This window comes from Sciurus vulgaris (assembly GCF_902686455.1).
Source record: "Sciurus vulgaris genome assembly, chromosome: 1".
Classification (NCBI taxonomy): Eukaryota; Metazoa; Chordata; class Mammalia; order Rodentia; family Sciuridae; genus Sciurus; species Sciurus vulgaris.
The window spans coordinates 105,800,693-105,814,254 of record NC_136461.1 but is presented as its reverse complement, the minus strand read 5'-3'; the positions used below and the strand labels follow the sequence as shown (position 1 = coordinate 105,814,254).

Sequence of the window (13,562 nt, the reverse complement as noted above, 5' to 3'; positions counted from 1 at the left end):
CAATTCATCCAGGAGAGGAAAGTAAACACCATCAGTGATCAGTCATGTTGACTGTATGTATCTCCTACCATGATAGGATGAGAAGGGAACTTCACCTCTACAGTCTTCCTCTCCAAAATTTGTAACCTCATTCTAATCATGAGAAAAACAGACAAGTTCCAATATAAGGGCATCCTACAAAAATACCTGACCAGTACTCCTCAAAACTGTCAAGGTCACAAAAAACATGGAGAAAATGTCACAGACTAGAAGAACCTAAGAAGACAGAGTGACTAACAGCATCACAATATCCTAGTCATGTTCCTGGAACAGAAAAAGAATGTCAGTGGGAAAACTGGCGAAATGCAAATAAAGTCTAGTTTTAGTTAATACCGATGTACCCGTGATGGTTTCTTGGTTTTTGACAAATGTACAATGTTTATTTAAGATGTTAACACTGGAGGAAACTGGGAGAGAGTATACAGGATCTCTCTTTGTACCATCTTTTCAACTTTTGTGTAATCTAAAATTATTCCAAAATTAAAAGTTTATTTTTACATATGGGTAATAGTAGATATATAGGATTATTGTGAGGATCGAATGAAATAGTGGCTAGGATAGACTGGAAGAAAATACACCCTTAGGAACTTGTGGCTCACTGTTTTATACACTTCAAATTCCATGTCATCTCCCAGGACCTGTTCCCTACCTGTTCCAAACATGTGAGTCTTATCTCCCCAGTGAGGGCAAAAAAAGACTTTCTTTTCACACTTACTCAGCACTAGTCCAATCCTGGTCAAAAGAAAATGTTAAATAAATTAGTAAATTGTGTCTTGCCATTTTGACATAATTAAAAAGTTTCGGCCCTAACATTTTTTCTACAAGTGTCTATTTGCCTACAAAAAGAGGGAAATTAGTCTTAATCTCAAAGTGTAGTGACTTCTTAAGTGAGGAGAATTATTTTAGAAAAAAATGCCCATTTCTGTCCCTGGATATCAGGACTCTACAGTCTCTATCTTAAGCAAACGCCAAGTTCTCACGATGACAAAGCTTGTGAATGGAATGTCTGTGGGTGATAGGTGAATACTGTTTGTTTCTCCCCCACTTCCCCCTAACTTTATCCTCCAGAAAGAAATATACATAAAATCCAGAAGGTTGGATTCCACAGGTTCCTGGGAAAATGTCCCATTGCCCTAAGAAATGAGATTTTCTGTAATCACTGGAGCTTCTCTTACTAGAGAACATTGCTATAACCATAATATACCTGGAACTTAGGTCCTTGGAGTTTGTGATACTGGCCAAATGGATGTCATGTATAGCACCGCTATGAGCAAATCATTCACATCTACAACAAAATGGGCCTTAAACAGACATTACCCTGGGGAAGTACTGAGTAACTTCAAAGATAGTAATGACCTTTTGTGCTTTTTAAGACCTAGCAGCTCAAGGCTGTATGACTTATCTGTCCAACTTTGACTTTTGTACTTTTTAACCTTTGACTCTGCAGCCTTCAGCGTGCCAGAGATGAATGTGGACTACAATGCTAGTTCAGAGAACTTGCGTTGTGAGGCCCCTCGATGGTTCCCCCAGCCCACGGTGGTCTGGGCATCCCAAGTTAGCCAGGGAGCCAACTTCTCAGAAGTGTCCAACACTAGCTTTGAGCTGAACTCTGAGAATGTGACCATGAAGGTTGTGTCCGTGCTCTACAACGTCACCATCAACAACACATACTCCTGCATGATTGAAAACAACATTGCCAAAGCCACAGGGGACATCAAAGTGACAGGTGGGTTGATTCAATGCTTCTTCCCTCTGTGAGGCTGGGGATCAAACCTAGGGCCTCGCACAAACTAGACAAGTGTTCTACACTGAGCTCTAGCCCCAGCCCTCTCCATGCTTTTTGTGTGGGTTTATTGTGGGGAAAATAATGTCTAAGTTAAAATTCTATTTCTTTAACAGATATGTTATGCAGTAGGGTACAAAAATCTCTAGTCCTTTTCACTGAGACCTTGATCACAGTTCCGGGTGGGATTGCATTATGTAATACAAGGCCTGACATAGCACAATATTTATAGCATTTATTTAAAGATGACAATGAGGTTTTATCTTGTATGTGTTCTCATTGACTGGTTTTCTGGAGACCAGTGTTTAGAATTCGGAGGCTCTGTCCAACATAGTAGGACTACTTTGGTGTAATAGTGAGGTAGTGATGATTATTTGACATCTTTGATATATCTGGTTGATAACAACATTCTAAGTTTTCCAACCTGCCTTTGAGAAAGCTTTGAATCTGAAGACTAATGGTCTAGACTCTGACTTCATTTTATTCAGCCCTCAAGGGACTGACTCATAATCTTACTAATATTAGTTCAGAATTCATCTGAAATCCCTGGATTGAACTGGCCTCCTAGCACCCCAGCCCCACACCCTAACTTCCTGCAGTAGGTGAATGCATAAAAACCTAGGCTTGAGCTAGTGTCAGGAAAATGCACAGACTAAATTATGATGTTTCAGAACATCCCTCCTGGAGCTAAATTGAATTCAAACTGTAGAGGAAGGAGTTTGTCAGGAGAATTGCTATCTATATCAAGCCTGGTACTAGGCAGAAAATATCTTGCTCATTTTAAGAGCCCTGTAAATGTTTGCTGAATTTAACTGACTAAATCTCATTCATAACAGCTTATATTTTTATTTAAAATTATATATATGAAAAAGAAATCTATGGGATGAGTGAAAATATTTGCAAATCATATATCTCATAAGATGTTGATATCCAAAATATATAAAGAACTTCTATTACTCAACAATAAAAAGATCAAATAACCAAATATTAAAATGAGCAAGGGATTTGAATAGACAGTTTTTCAAATATGATGTACAAATGCCCAAAAAATGCATGAAAAGATGTTTAACATCACTGATCATAATAGAAATGCAAACTAAAACCACAATAAGATATCACCTCACACACTCATTAGGATAGCTACTATCATACACACAAGAGTTCCAGAAAATAACAAGTGTTGGTGAGGATGTTGAGAAATTGGAATTTTTATTCACTGTTGGCAGTTGTAAACTGCAACCATTATAAAAGAGTATATGGAGAGACTGCAAAAATTTAAAAAACAGAACTATTATATGATATAGCAATCCTATTTCTGGGTATACATTCAAAAGAATTCAAAGGATCTCATAGAGATATCTGCATACCTATGTTCATAATAGCATCATTCATAATAGTCAAGATGTTGAAGCAAACAAAAATGTCTTTGATGGATGAATGGGCTAAAAAGAAAGCGTGGTGTATATATACAATGGAATAGTATTCAGCCTTTAAAAAGAAGGAAATCAGCTGGGCATGGTGGTGCACACCTGTAATTCCAGCAACTTGGGAATCTGAGGGAGGAGGATCACAAGAGGTCATCCTGGGCAATTTAATGAGATCCTGTCTTAAAATAAAAATGAAAAGGGCTGGGAGTATAGCTTAGTGGTATAATATCTCTACCACTGAGGCATTTAGTTCAATCCCCAGTACAAAAAAAAAGGAGATCCTATCACATGGTATAACATGGATGAACTTTCAGAAAGTACATTATGCTAAGAGAAAGTAGTTGAAAAACATACTGTATAATTCTACTTATATGAGGCATCTGGATTAGTTAAACTCCCAAAAAAACCACCAGAGGTGGGATGGAGGAGGTAGGGAACAGGAAGTTGATGTCTAATGATATAGCGTTTCAGATTTTCAAGGTGAAATAGCTCGAGAGATCTGTTTTACAACAATGTGAATATAAAAAAACTGAACTGTACACTTAAAAAGAGTTAAGATGGTAAATTTTTAACTACCTTTATTAAAAGTATCTAATAAAAATATATGTGTATGAGAGAGAGAGTTATTGAAGAACAAATTGGGGACTATCCTGGTTAGGACTCTCTTGGCTATCTATAACAGAAACGATCTCAAATAAGCCTAAGTTAAAAAGAAGGATTTATTCAGAGTCCTGGGTTGTTTCATGGAACTAAAGATAAAAGGAACACTTGACTTCATTCAGAAAGAGCTGGAACCAGGAACTGAAATTGTACTGGGATTCTTTGTCTCTCTTTTCAATGTGATTCTCTCTTTACTCTCACTTGTTTTAGTCTATGTGGGAAAATACAGTTACCAAAAGCTCCTATATTTAAAAATCTCTGGCAGTTGAGTGAATAACCAGACTGAACCTCAATCTATCAGTGCCATTCTACATTCCCAAAAAGGACCGACTGGGTGGATGTGGGTAAGCTGACCATCTCTAGACCAGTGAGGCAGGATCCAATAGAAGGCCTGGCCAGAACAGAAGGGGAAATGAACCACTGGCTATTTTAAAAAATGCTGTTGACAATAGTATCTCAGTTCAAATCTTACTAAAAAGCTCCACAATGTTTAAGTAATGCCTTTTGGTAGAAGAGGCAATAACTATGCACAAAATAGAGATTGAGAACACCTTGTATTCAGTGAACAGATCCTCTTTTTCTTATATGCTTATCAGATATGTTGGAAGAAGACTTCCAAGTGTCAGTACTAGGATAAGCTGGGTTATTGAAGAAGAAGGAAAAAAGAAAAAGGTTTTGGTAGAATAATAAGACTTGAAAGGTCAGGAGCCTATGGCAATGGTCCAAGGGAGAAACTATGAGTATTTTAACTGGAGCAATAGAAAGAGAAAGAAGAATCAAAAGATACTTAAAGAAATACTTATGTTTGTGATTTTTTTTTTTTTGATACTGGGCGTTGAACCCAGGGAAAGTTTACCACTGAGCTACATACATCCCCGGCCCTTTTTATTTCTTATTTTGAGACAGGGTCTCACTAAGTTGCTGAGGGCCTAAGTTGCTAAGGTTGGCCTCCAACTTGTGATCCTCCTGCCTCAGCCTCCCAAGTTGCTGAGCCATCCCACCAGGCAAGAAATACAACATTTGATAGCTCAAAATTAAGAAATAACAGAATTCCTTCTTGTCATGCACAATGTAGAAACTCCATACATGTTTTGAAATAACTGAATGAGGTCATAGGATGTAAATCTCATGTTCTCTAATGATAGTGGTAATTTAAGTCATTCATCCAAGAAGTATATATTGTGTGCTAGGTATGTTCACAGAACTTTATTAAAGCCCCATGTGACACTGAGATTAATAGTGCAAATATAATAAGAAAAGTTAATCACAGTATAGATATGGTACCTATAGGAAAGAGTTGTTAATTATTACTGTAGTGAATCAGTAAGTAAGACAAAGTTCAAGTTGGGTTACTGAAGGAGAAGAAAAATGGTTTTGATAGACTATTAAACCTTAAAGTCAGGAGCCTATGGCAGTGGTCCAGGGAGAAATTATGAGCTCATTAAGTGGAACAGTAGAAATGGGAAAGGAAAGAAAGAAGAATCAAGATACTTGAAGAAAACCATCTATAGGCCTTGGTGATGCAAATGTGAAAGTCCAGAGAAATAAATCAAGATGGATTTGATATTTCAACCCAGGATATTTAGGAGATTGGTAATGCTACCAGTAGAAAACAAAACAAAACAAACACAAACACAAAAACAAATAAATGAAAACAGAAGCCACATGTATAGGAAGAAGATGAGGGTTTTAGAGATGTTGAGCTTAAAATGTCCATGATGTGCCCAGGAAGAGATGTTCAATGGTTAACACACTACCCAGTACATGATAGGTTTGGGGGAGAAGCTACATCCCTGCTCCCTGTATTTCCTTCTATGAAAAGGGATCCTATGTATGTAAGAGATTATATTTAACATATGTGAACTTTTTAGCCTCGTTCTTCCTCCCTCTTTCACTCCTTCCCAGAGAAGGAAGAAATAATTTATCTGATGGGTAAGTACATTAGGAGATCCTGGACATTGGTAAATTAGCTCCTTCTTTTCCCCTTTCTCTTCAGCTAACTCTCAGGAAGTATATATTCTGTTCTTGTTCCTCCAAGCCATCAGTGTTTCAGGGGTAGACTGTGGTACAGAAGGAAGCTGGCCTCAGTCTGATTTTGTCTATCACTAGGGAGGAGTCTGGACTACATCCCACTTGCTTGCCTACAAAGCACCCCCTTTATTTTCAGAATTTTTGGCAATAAAAGTGATATTTTGGACTTCCTTAATCTAAAAAAAAGATTGCTTGGTTTTAGAGCAAGGCTGGGAAGAGGGTGTTATTTTTTTGAACTCTTTGGATTCCCAACAGTAGGTGCTCAAAAATATTTACTGAACAATTATGTTTTAACTGATGTATTTAGTAGTAAATCCAGATGTGGAACTCAGGACAGAATTAAGCTAAAAAAATAGGTTCATACATGATGAACATGGGAGGAAAGTTCATTAGACTTCAGTGAGGCTACTATTATTGTTGTTTATAGCTAATATTTATTGAGTAGTTACTATGTGCAGGCACTATTCTGAGTACTTAATATGTAATCACTTGTTAATCTTCATCAGAACCCTATAAAGTAGGTTTCTATTATTTTAACCCTATTTTAAAGAGAAAGAAATTGGAGCAAATGTATATTGAGTAAATTGTTTAAAGTACACAGCTAGAAAGCCCCAGAATTGAAATGAGCTAAATGAGATTGGAGAGTCTAGGAAGACAATAAGAGCAAAAGAAGAGTAATTTCCTCTCTTCATTTCCACCTTCTTCTACTTCAAAATGAAAATGATAATTCCTTGTCACTTCATAGAGGTGTGATGAAAGCTGATGACACAGGGCCTGTAAAGGTCACTGCCTCGGGAAAGAATGTGTCCGAATCCGAGCACTGGCTGTGGCTGTTCAGTGAGCCTATTCTTTACGTGGTAACCAACAACAATTTCTTTGTTGGGATAGTTTTTCATTTGGCTGAGTGCTCCCTGGAGTGGAGTAGGGAGTGGAACTTCCTTGGAAGAAAGGGAAAGCTCTGCCTTTAAGCCAGTTGCAGGAAGGTAGGGGGAGAGCTCCAAAATTATGTGTGCTAGGAACAAGTGGCTCTGTTTTACAGGTACTTTTCCTTGCTAACTGTCATGCGAAGAAGACATTCAACTTCTCCTGTGTGACCTGAACTTTTTTCTCTCCCTTTACAGACTCTGAGATCAAAAGGCGGAGCCACCTACAGCTGCTGAACTCAAAGGCTCCCTCGTGTGTCTCTTCTTTCTTTGCCATCATCTGGGTACTCCTGCCACTCTCCTCTTACCTGATGCTAAAATAATATGCCTTGGCCACAAAGAAGCATGCAACGTTATTGGTATGATAGGTGAGATAAACCACCAGTGGTGTGGGAAATCGGTCCTATGTGTGCCTGTGTTCCTAACAAGAGTCAAGTAGCCTTCAGCATCAGTCACAGAGAGAAACATTTAATAGTGCCAGGCCATGACACTATTTCTTTCTACTACTGTTGTGAAAGATAATCATTTGCTGGCTTACAAAAGAGCAGAGATCTCATTGACAGACTTAAAGGGAAATCAACTCTGCACAATTCAAATTTTGTATGAATTCAAACACCTTTTCATTTACTGTCATCTGTGAAGACAAAAATATCTTATTGAGGAGGAAGAGATGTTTAGCCTTGACTAATTACTCTGGATGTGACTGTCATTAACAAAGCATAATGACATGCACTTACCTAAGTGACCTCTCTACCACACCTCCAACTTAGCCCCTGCGAATGGGAGGATTGGTGGATGACTCACCAGCAAGCCTTTCTGCCAAGATTTCCCATTCTCAATTCAGTTCTCTGGCTCCAATTATTGTTAGGACATTTCCTTCTAAACATTCTACTGCATATGAAATTTGTGTAAAACAGAACTCATGAAGTTTCAGGCAACACTCCCCCATTACTCGGCGGCGTCCCCCACAAGCCTCTTTTTTCTCCCCTCTGTCCTGCATGTCAATATGTGGCCACCCACTAGGGCATTTCCCCCTGTGTTATCTCTCAAGTTGTCTCTAATCCAGCCTCCATCATCTCACACCCAGACTAGTTCTAAAACTTCCTGCTTGTCCCTTCTTCTCCCTGTTTCAGGTGATAGGAAGCAAGGGAGCAGAATGAAAGAATTCAAATATTATTTTAATCAGAGTTTCTTTGCTCTGGAGCCCAGAATGATTCTCTGGGCACTATTGTATCAAAGTTCAAGTCCTCAGTTTACAGTCTTGACCCTCTAAGTTTCTCTCCCTGAGGAGTTTCTTCCTCCTCTCAACTATTCTCTGGTCTTCCTCTCTCACTGCCCCTTTCTGGAAACCTGCTCTACTCTACAAGAATCCATATCCTTGACTTCCTTTATCCATTTCAGGAAAGTGTTTTCTAGCTTAAAGCCCCTTTCCTGAGGGCCCTTGGCATGTATGTATAATTTATATCTCACACTTTCTATAGCACATATATTCCTTGCCTAGATTGTTAAGACCTTAAGGCAGGCAAAGATCAGTTGATCTGCTTCTTTTCATCCTTTCTCTTGTTCTGCAAGCTCTTACTACATTACAGTGCACAAAGTAGATTCTTTGTAAGAAAACCTGCCAGTTCCCAATCTTACATGGTTGTCAGCAGAGGGAGATTTCCCTGAGGAAACTATCCCTTGGGGATCTCACTACTAGAAGGAGTCCAATCTTGTTTCCTTGAATCCCTACAACACTGTAAATGAGTTTTTAATAACTTGCAACTAGATAATATGACCTATAAAGTATAATTTATTCATCTTTACCTTATATTCCCTTTGAGCAATAATTTGCAGTTTTTATAGTAGAAAGCATGTAAAAAAAATGTTCACATACAGTATACATAGAGCTATATACTGTTACCCAGTTAGCTGCAGCTAGAAACAGCTCTTTTTCCCAAGAACCAGAGAGGAATAACCTTCACTCAAATAGGGTTTTTTTTTTAAAGTAAGTGGATAGATCATTATTTAAGACACATGTCATAACTGTTCAATACATTGTAATTACACACGCACTCAGATTGGGAATGAGACAGAAGCTATCTTCTCAGGAACCTCCACTCTGGAGCCTGCCCACATTTCATCTCTCAGTTCCTGTTTGCTCTGAGGACCTGGCTCTTCCCTGAGACTGTCACTGAAATGATCCCCCTTTAAGATGAGATTTAAACCTTCTGCCTTCCCTCAGCTCCTCATGAGATCATGTGGCCATGACAGAACAACATTAAAACACAGAAAAATAAGCCCATTTCTAAATAGGAGAGACACTCACACAGTGGCAGGGGAGACTGTCAGTTCTCAATAAATGTTTGCTGAGTGGCTGTAATGGCATCTTATTGCTGTTATTTTCAGAATCCCAGGAATCTACAGAACCATTTTTTCCACAAGATATGACCTAGTTTTATATTTCTAGGGGGAAATGAATGCATGACTAGAAGTCTGGACTGAACAAACAAGAACGAGGAATGAAAAGAAGACAAAAGCAACCCACAGAAGACTCCACTATGAACAAGATAGACCTATCTTCAAAGATATATGTTAAGAGTTGGGGAAATAATTCATCTGGAGTAGAGAAGCATGTTAAGACTGCTAAGTAAAAGACACATGGAGACAAGTGTATTCCCATGACTCAGGGACCTCCCTTCCCCATTAACTCCTGGGGAGTGAGAGGATGGGATATTGCATCTCTCTGAATCCTTACTTATATGTGCTGTGATGTTGCTTTGAGGAAGTTCCTTGAGTTTTAATCATTATATATTCATATCTTATATTCCACACACTGAACTGTAGTATTTGCTCTATACTAAGAAGCTGCTAATGAGCTTCACAACTCAGAGGTGGCTGCATTCTAGTGAAGGGTCAAATGATTCACCTCTCATTACAATGCTTTCAAAAGTGCCTTGGCTTCTTCTCCCACTTGACAAATGCTAAAGATGTGGAAAATTATAATTTTAAGATAAACAAAGTAGTTGAGTGACACTGATTTTCTAAATAATCTGAGCACCTTCTTTTTGGAACAAATGCCATTTTATTTTTCAGATGGCATTGACCTATGGTGAATGGCCCAGGGAAGGACCTCTCACCTTACTATGTAACATTATGTCATCACAAGGCTTGAGGGTTCTACTTTCTATACCTCAGCTTTCAACAGCATCCAAACCATTGGGACTCAGTCGGAGTCGTTTTACTCCCTCTTGTCCCTCAGGGACATTTGGCAATGACTGTGGTTGCCACGACTTGTGAGAGCAGGGTGCCACTGTCACCAAGTGAATGGAGCCAGGGGTGCTGCTTGATATCCTACAATGTACAGTACATTCCCCACAACAGAGAATTCTCCATCCCAGATGTCATTTGTGACAAGGTTAAGAAACCCTGATTTAGAGTAGAAAGGAAACTAGAAAAGAGGAGAGCAAACAAATCTATTTGCTTCTTAAAAACAGGCATTGGCTTCTGTCCCTTTGGCTACTGCTTCAGCTCAGAGGGCCAGATCTCTGTGTTGGGCAACCAGAATAACATCTTTCAGTGAACAGTGTTGACAAGGCATGTGGGAAATTCCTAATGGGATTATCTTTAGCTCATTGAGCTTCTAAATTCTTTTCCCTTTATTCTACCCTACAAACTAAGCTCTGTAAGAATCCTAAATTCCATCTCATGTTCTTTCACTCTAGATTTTAGATCTCAGGACTGTGTCCAACGAAAGCACAAATTAAGGCAACAAATGTGTACCTTCCTTGAACAACATAGAGACTTTAGAGCTTTTTTATCCTTTTTCTGTTTTAGGGTCCTGAACACCAGGGTCTCAAGTGTGCTAGGCAAGTGTTCTACCACTGAGCTACACACTAGCCCACACAGAAACTTCTAAAAGAAAGCAGGGGAAATGACCTTTTGAGACTTTGAGGGACAAAGTTTTGATGGAAAAGAACGTTTTGTTTTCAGCCCCACCCCCTCCACTTTTCCTGTGTTGACCATTGCCTCCCTGGTCCTTGGGACTACAATGTTTGTATTATATTTTGTTATAGAAAACTTCATTTTAGAGCACTGACCATTCAAGAAAGATTATTAAATATACATTTCCTACACAGTTGTCTGCCTGGTCTGTCAAAGAAAGAGAAGATGGATTTAAAAGTCATAAAACTGATTCTAAAGACTCGTACCTCCCATATAACAGGCCTTCTCTAAATGTTTGTTGAGGGAATGGGACGTAATGACAGGAATCTGTGAGTTGGGGCTAGTGTCAGGGTCTTGTTCCTTAAGGATATTTATACTAGCCTAGCATTTTTCCATCTTGAAAAATACTGGTGGCACAGACCTTGAGGCAGATAAATGTAGGAAAATATGTAAAAGTGGACAAACTAATTACTCTCGTATTTTAAAAAATCTGACACTACAGAGGAATTGTCAAATTCTCAAACTTTAGAGTACGAAAAATCTCAAAATTGTCTTTTCTAATCTTTTCACTTTTCAGATTAAAAACCCAGAGATCCAATACAAAGTGTGAGTCACTGGTTCATACACTGGCTCCTCAGGTTAATATAATTTTCCAAGAGTCACACTGGTAACTGGTGGAAAGATAAAACCTGTAGAAAATTTAATTGCTGACAGGCAAATTCCCAGGCAACTTTCAAAATAACTCTGAACTAGTGCATTCTCAGCTTGGTCCCAATAAACTTTTGCAGAAAAAAACTGTTAGCCAACTTTTTGTCACTGTGACTAAACACCTGAAAGAATCAACTTAAAGGAGGAAAGACTTATTTTGGTTCACAATTTCAGAAATTTCAGTCCATGGTTGCTTTGGGCCTGTGGTGAGGCAGAACATCATGACTGATTGTACACGGTAGAATGAAGCTGCTTACCTGTTCGTTGCCAGGAAGCAAAGACACTCAAAAAAAGGTGTTGAGGTCTCAATATCTCCTTCAAGGGTACTCCCCCGATTGCCCAACTTCCTTCCTCTAGAACCCACCTCCTAAAGGAGACCTCACCTTCTTCCTCAGGGCCTCTACCACCTCTCCACAGAGCTGATGACCAAGACTTTAATACATGGGCCTTTGGAAAAGATTTCAGATTCAAACTCTAAGAAAGGTTAATGAAAGTGACAGCATAAACACTCCTAATCCCTATTTCTTCTTTGGCCTCGTCCATGGGCTCACAGCAGATGCATTAGACAAGAGATACGTACAAACAAAGCAAAATATGATATATGCATCCGTAAATGTTCAAAACTAAAAGTCAAAAGCTAAAACACTTCAGAAGTATTAACACATTGAGGAGAAAACAAGTCAAACTTCAAGGTCAAGTGTGCTACCAGCACTACCTGGGTTGTAAGATTTCCTTTAAGTGCATAATGACCTTAATCTGTACACTATTAATTGGAGGAGAAGGTATGCAAGGGCTCATTATTACAAATCAAGACCTCTGCCCTGTGAAATATGTAGTGTGCTTTGGTTCTACTGAAGATATGTGAAATTCCAGCTGGATGAAGTTCCACACACCCACCTGGACATCTGGTCTAATTCAAATTCTTACCGTGTACAGAATCATTCCCAGGAATTTTCATTTGGGAGTCCCCAGCAAAAAATAAAGTCAGGAAATATAAGTATGCTTTCTTCCATCTTTCTTTAAATTTTACCCACTTTCAAGATCTAGCAAAAATCCTTTCCTCATGACACTTTCTCTAAGTGGTCCAACACACCATGATCTCACTCTCTTTAGCCTATACATGCAATTTAGCACAAAATCACATTTTATTTATTTATTTATTTATTTATTTATTTTTACTGTTGGGCACTTAGACTCCCTCTACGATGATGATGATGATAAAATAAGTATGGGGACCCAGGCAGTCTTTGGAAGTTTGCTTTGTGAAAAAGGATCAAGTAAAATATTACCTAGGAAGGCTTGTTTACTGATGGTGTCTGCAGGGCCAGAGCTGTTAAGTCACAGCCTGGAAAGGGAGGGCTATAGTTACCTCTCCAGGAGCCCAGTCAATGGGAAGACATGGCTACTCCAGCTGTGTCAGGGCTGGACTCTTCTAAAGTCATAACTTTCACCTTCAGCTTTATCTTTTCAATTCAAATCTAATTACCTGAACTAAAAGGTCTCTTTAGTATTTTCAATTACAAGATTCTTTACCCAAAACTCTAAATGTTACTTCAGATAAGAACTTTATGAATAATTTAAAAATATATATTTTAGTTGTCAATGGATGTTTATTTTATTTATTATATGCGAAGCTGAGAATAGAACTCAATACCTCACACATGCTAGAGAAGCGCTCAACCGCTGAGCCACAATATGTTTTCCTTAAAACCAGAGAATAAGGATGCTCTGTTAATTTAGCCAATGTTAATCTAGTCAATTAATCATGGAAGACTGAAATCATTTCCTTTCTCTCTGGTCTTCCATATTTGCAGTTGCCAGATTTGTAATCATTCATGTATCATTATTGAGAGTATTATTTAAGTTTTGACAGATAAAATTCTAATGGTACTTAATATGACTTTGACTTTGATGAGATGGCTCAGGTAGCCATATATGACTCAAGTGGTGGGTCCAGTTCTTAGAGTGGGTGAGGCTGGATGTACAACAAGGCTAGAGCATAAAGAGATTTTATAGTTAAAAAGAGAAGGTCCCTCCAAAGGAACCCGAGTCACATCCTGCTAAATA

The 13,562-nt window shown here is 38.6% G+C and overlaps 1 protein-coding gene across 2 annotated transcripts in view; it reads left to right on the top strand.

The window, feature by feature from the left end:
* The window catches only part of VTCN1 (V-set domain containing T cell activation inhibitor 1), a 69,299-nt gene extending 56,899 nt beyond the window's left edge, over positions 1-12,400 (top strand). The window contains exons 5-7 of one of the 2 annotated variants that reach the window (XM_079131992.1): positions 1,487-1,765; positions 7,062-7,231; positions 9,313-12,400. In XM_079131992.1, the coding sequence (XP_078988118.1) occupies positions 1,487-1,765; positions 7,062-7,186 (404 nt within the window). In that variant the 3' untranslated portion in view covers positions 7,187-7,231; positions 9,313-12,400. The remainder of the gene's footprint in view (positions 1-1,486; positions 1,766-7,061; positions 7,232-9,312) is intronic. The other variant, XM_079131993.1, reaches the window with a different exon arrangement.
* The last annotated feature ends 1,162 nt before the right edge of the window (positions 12,401-13,562 follow it).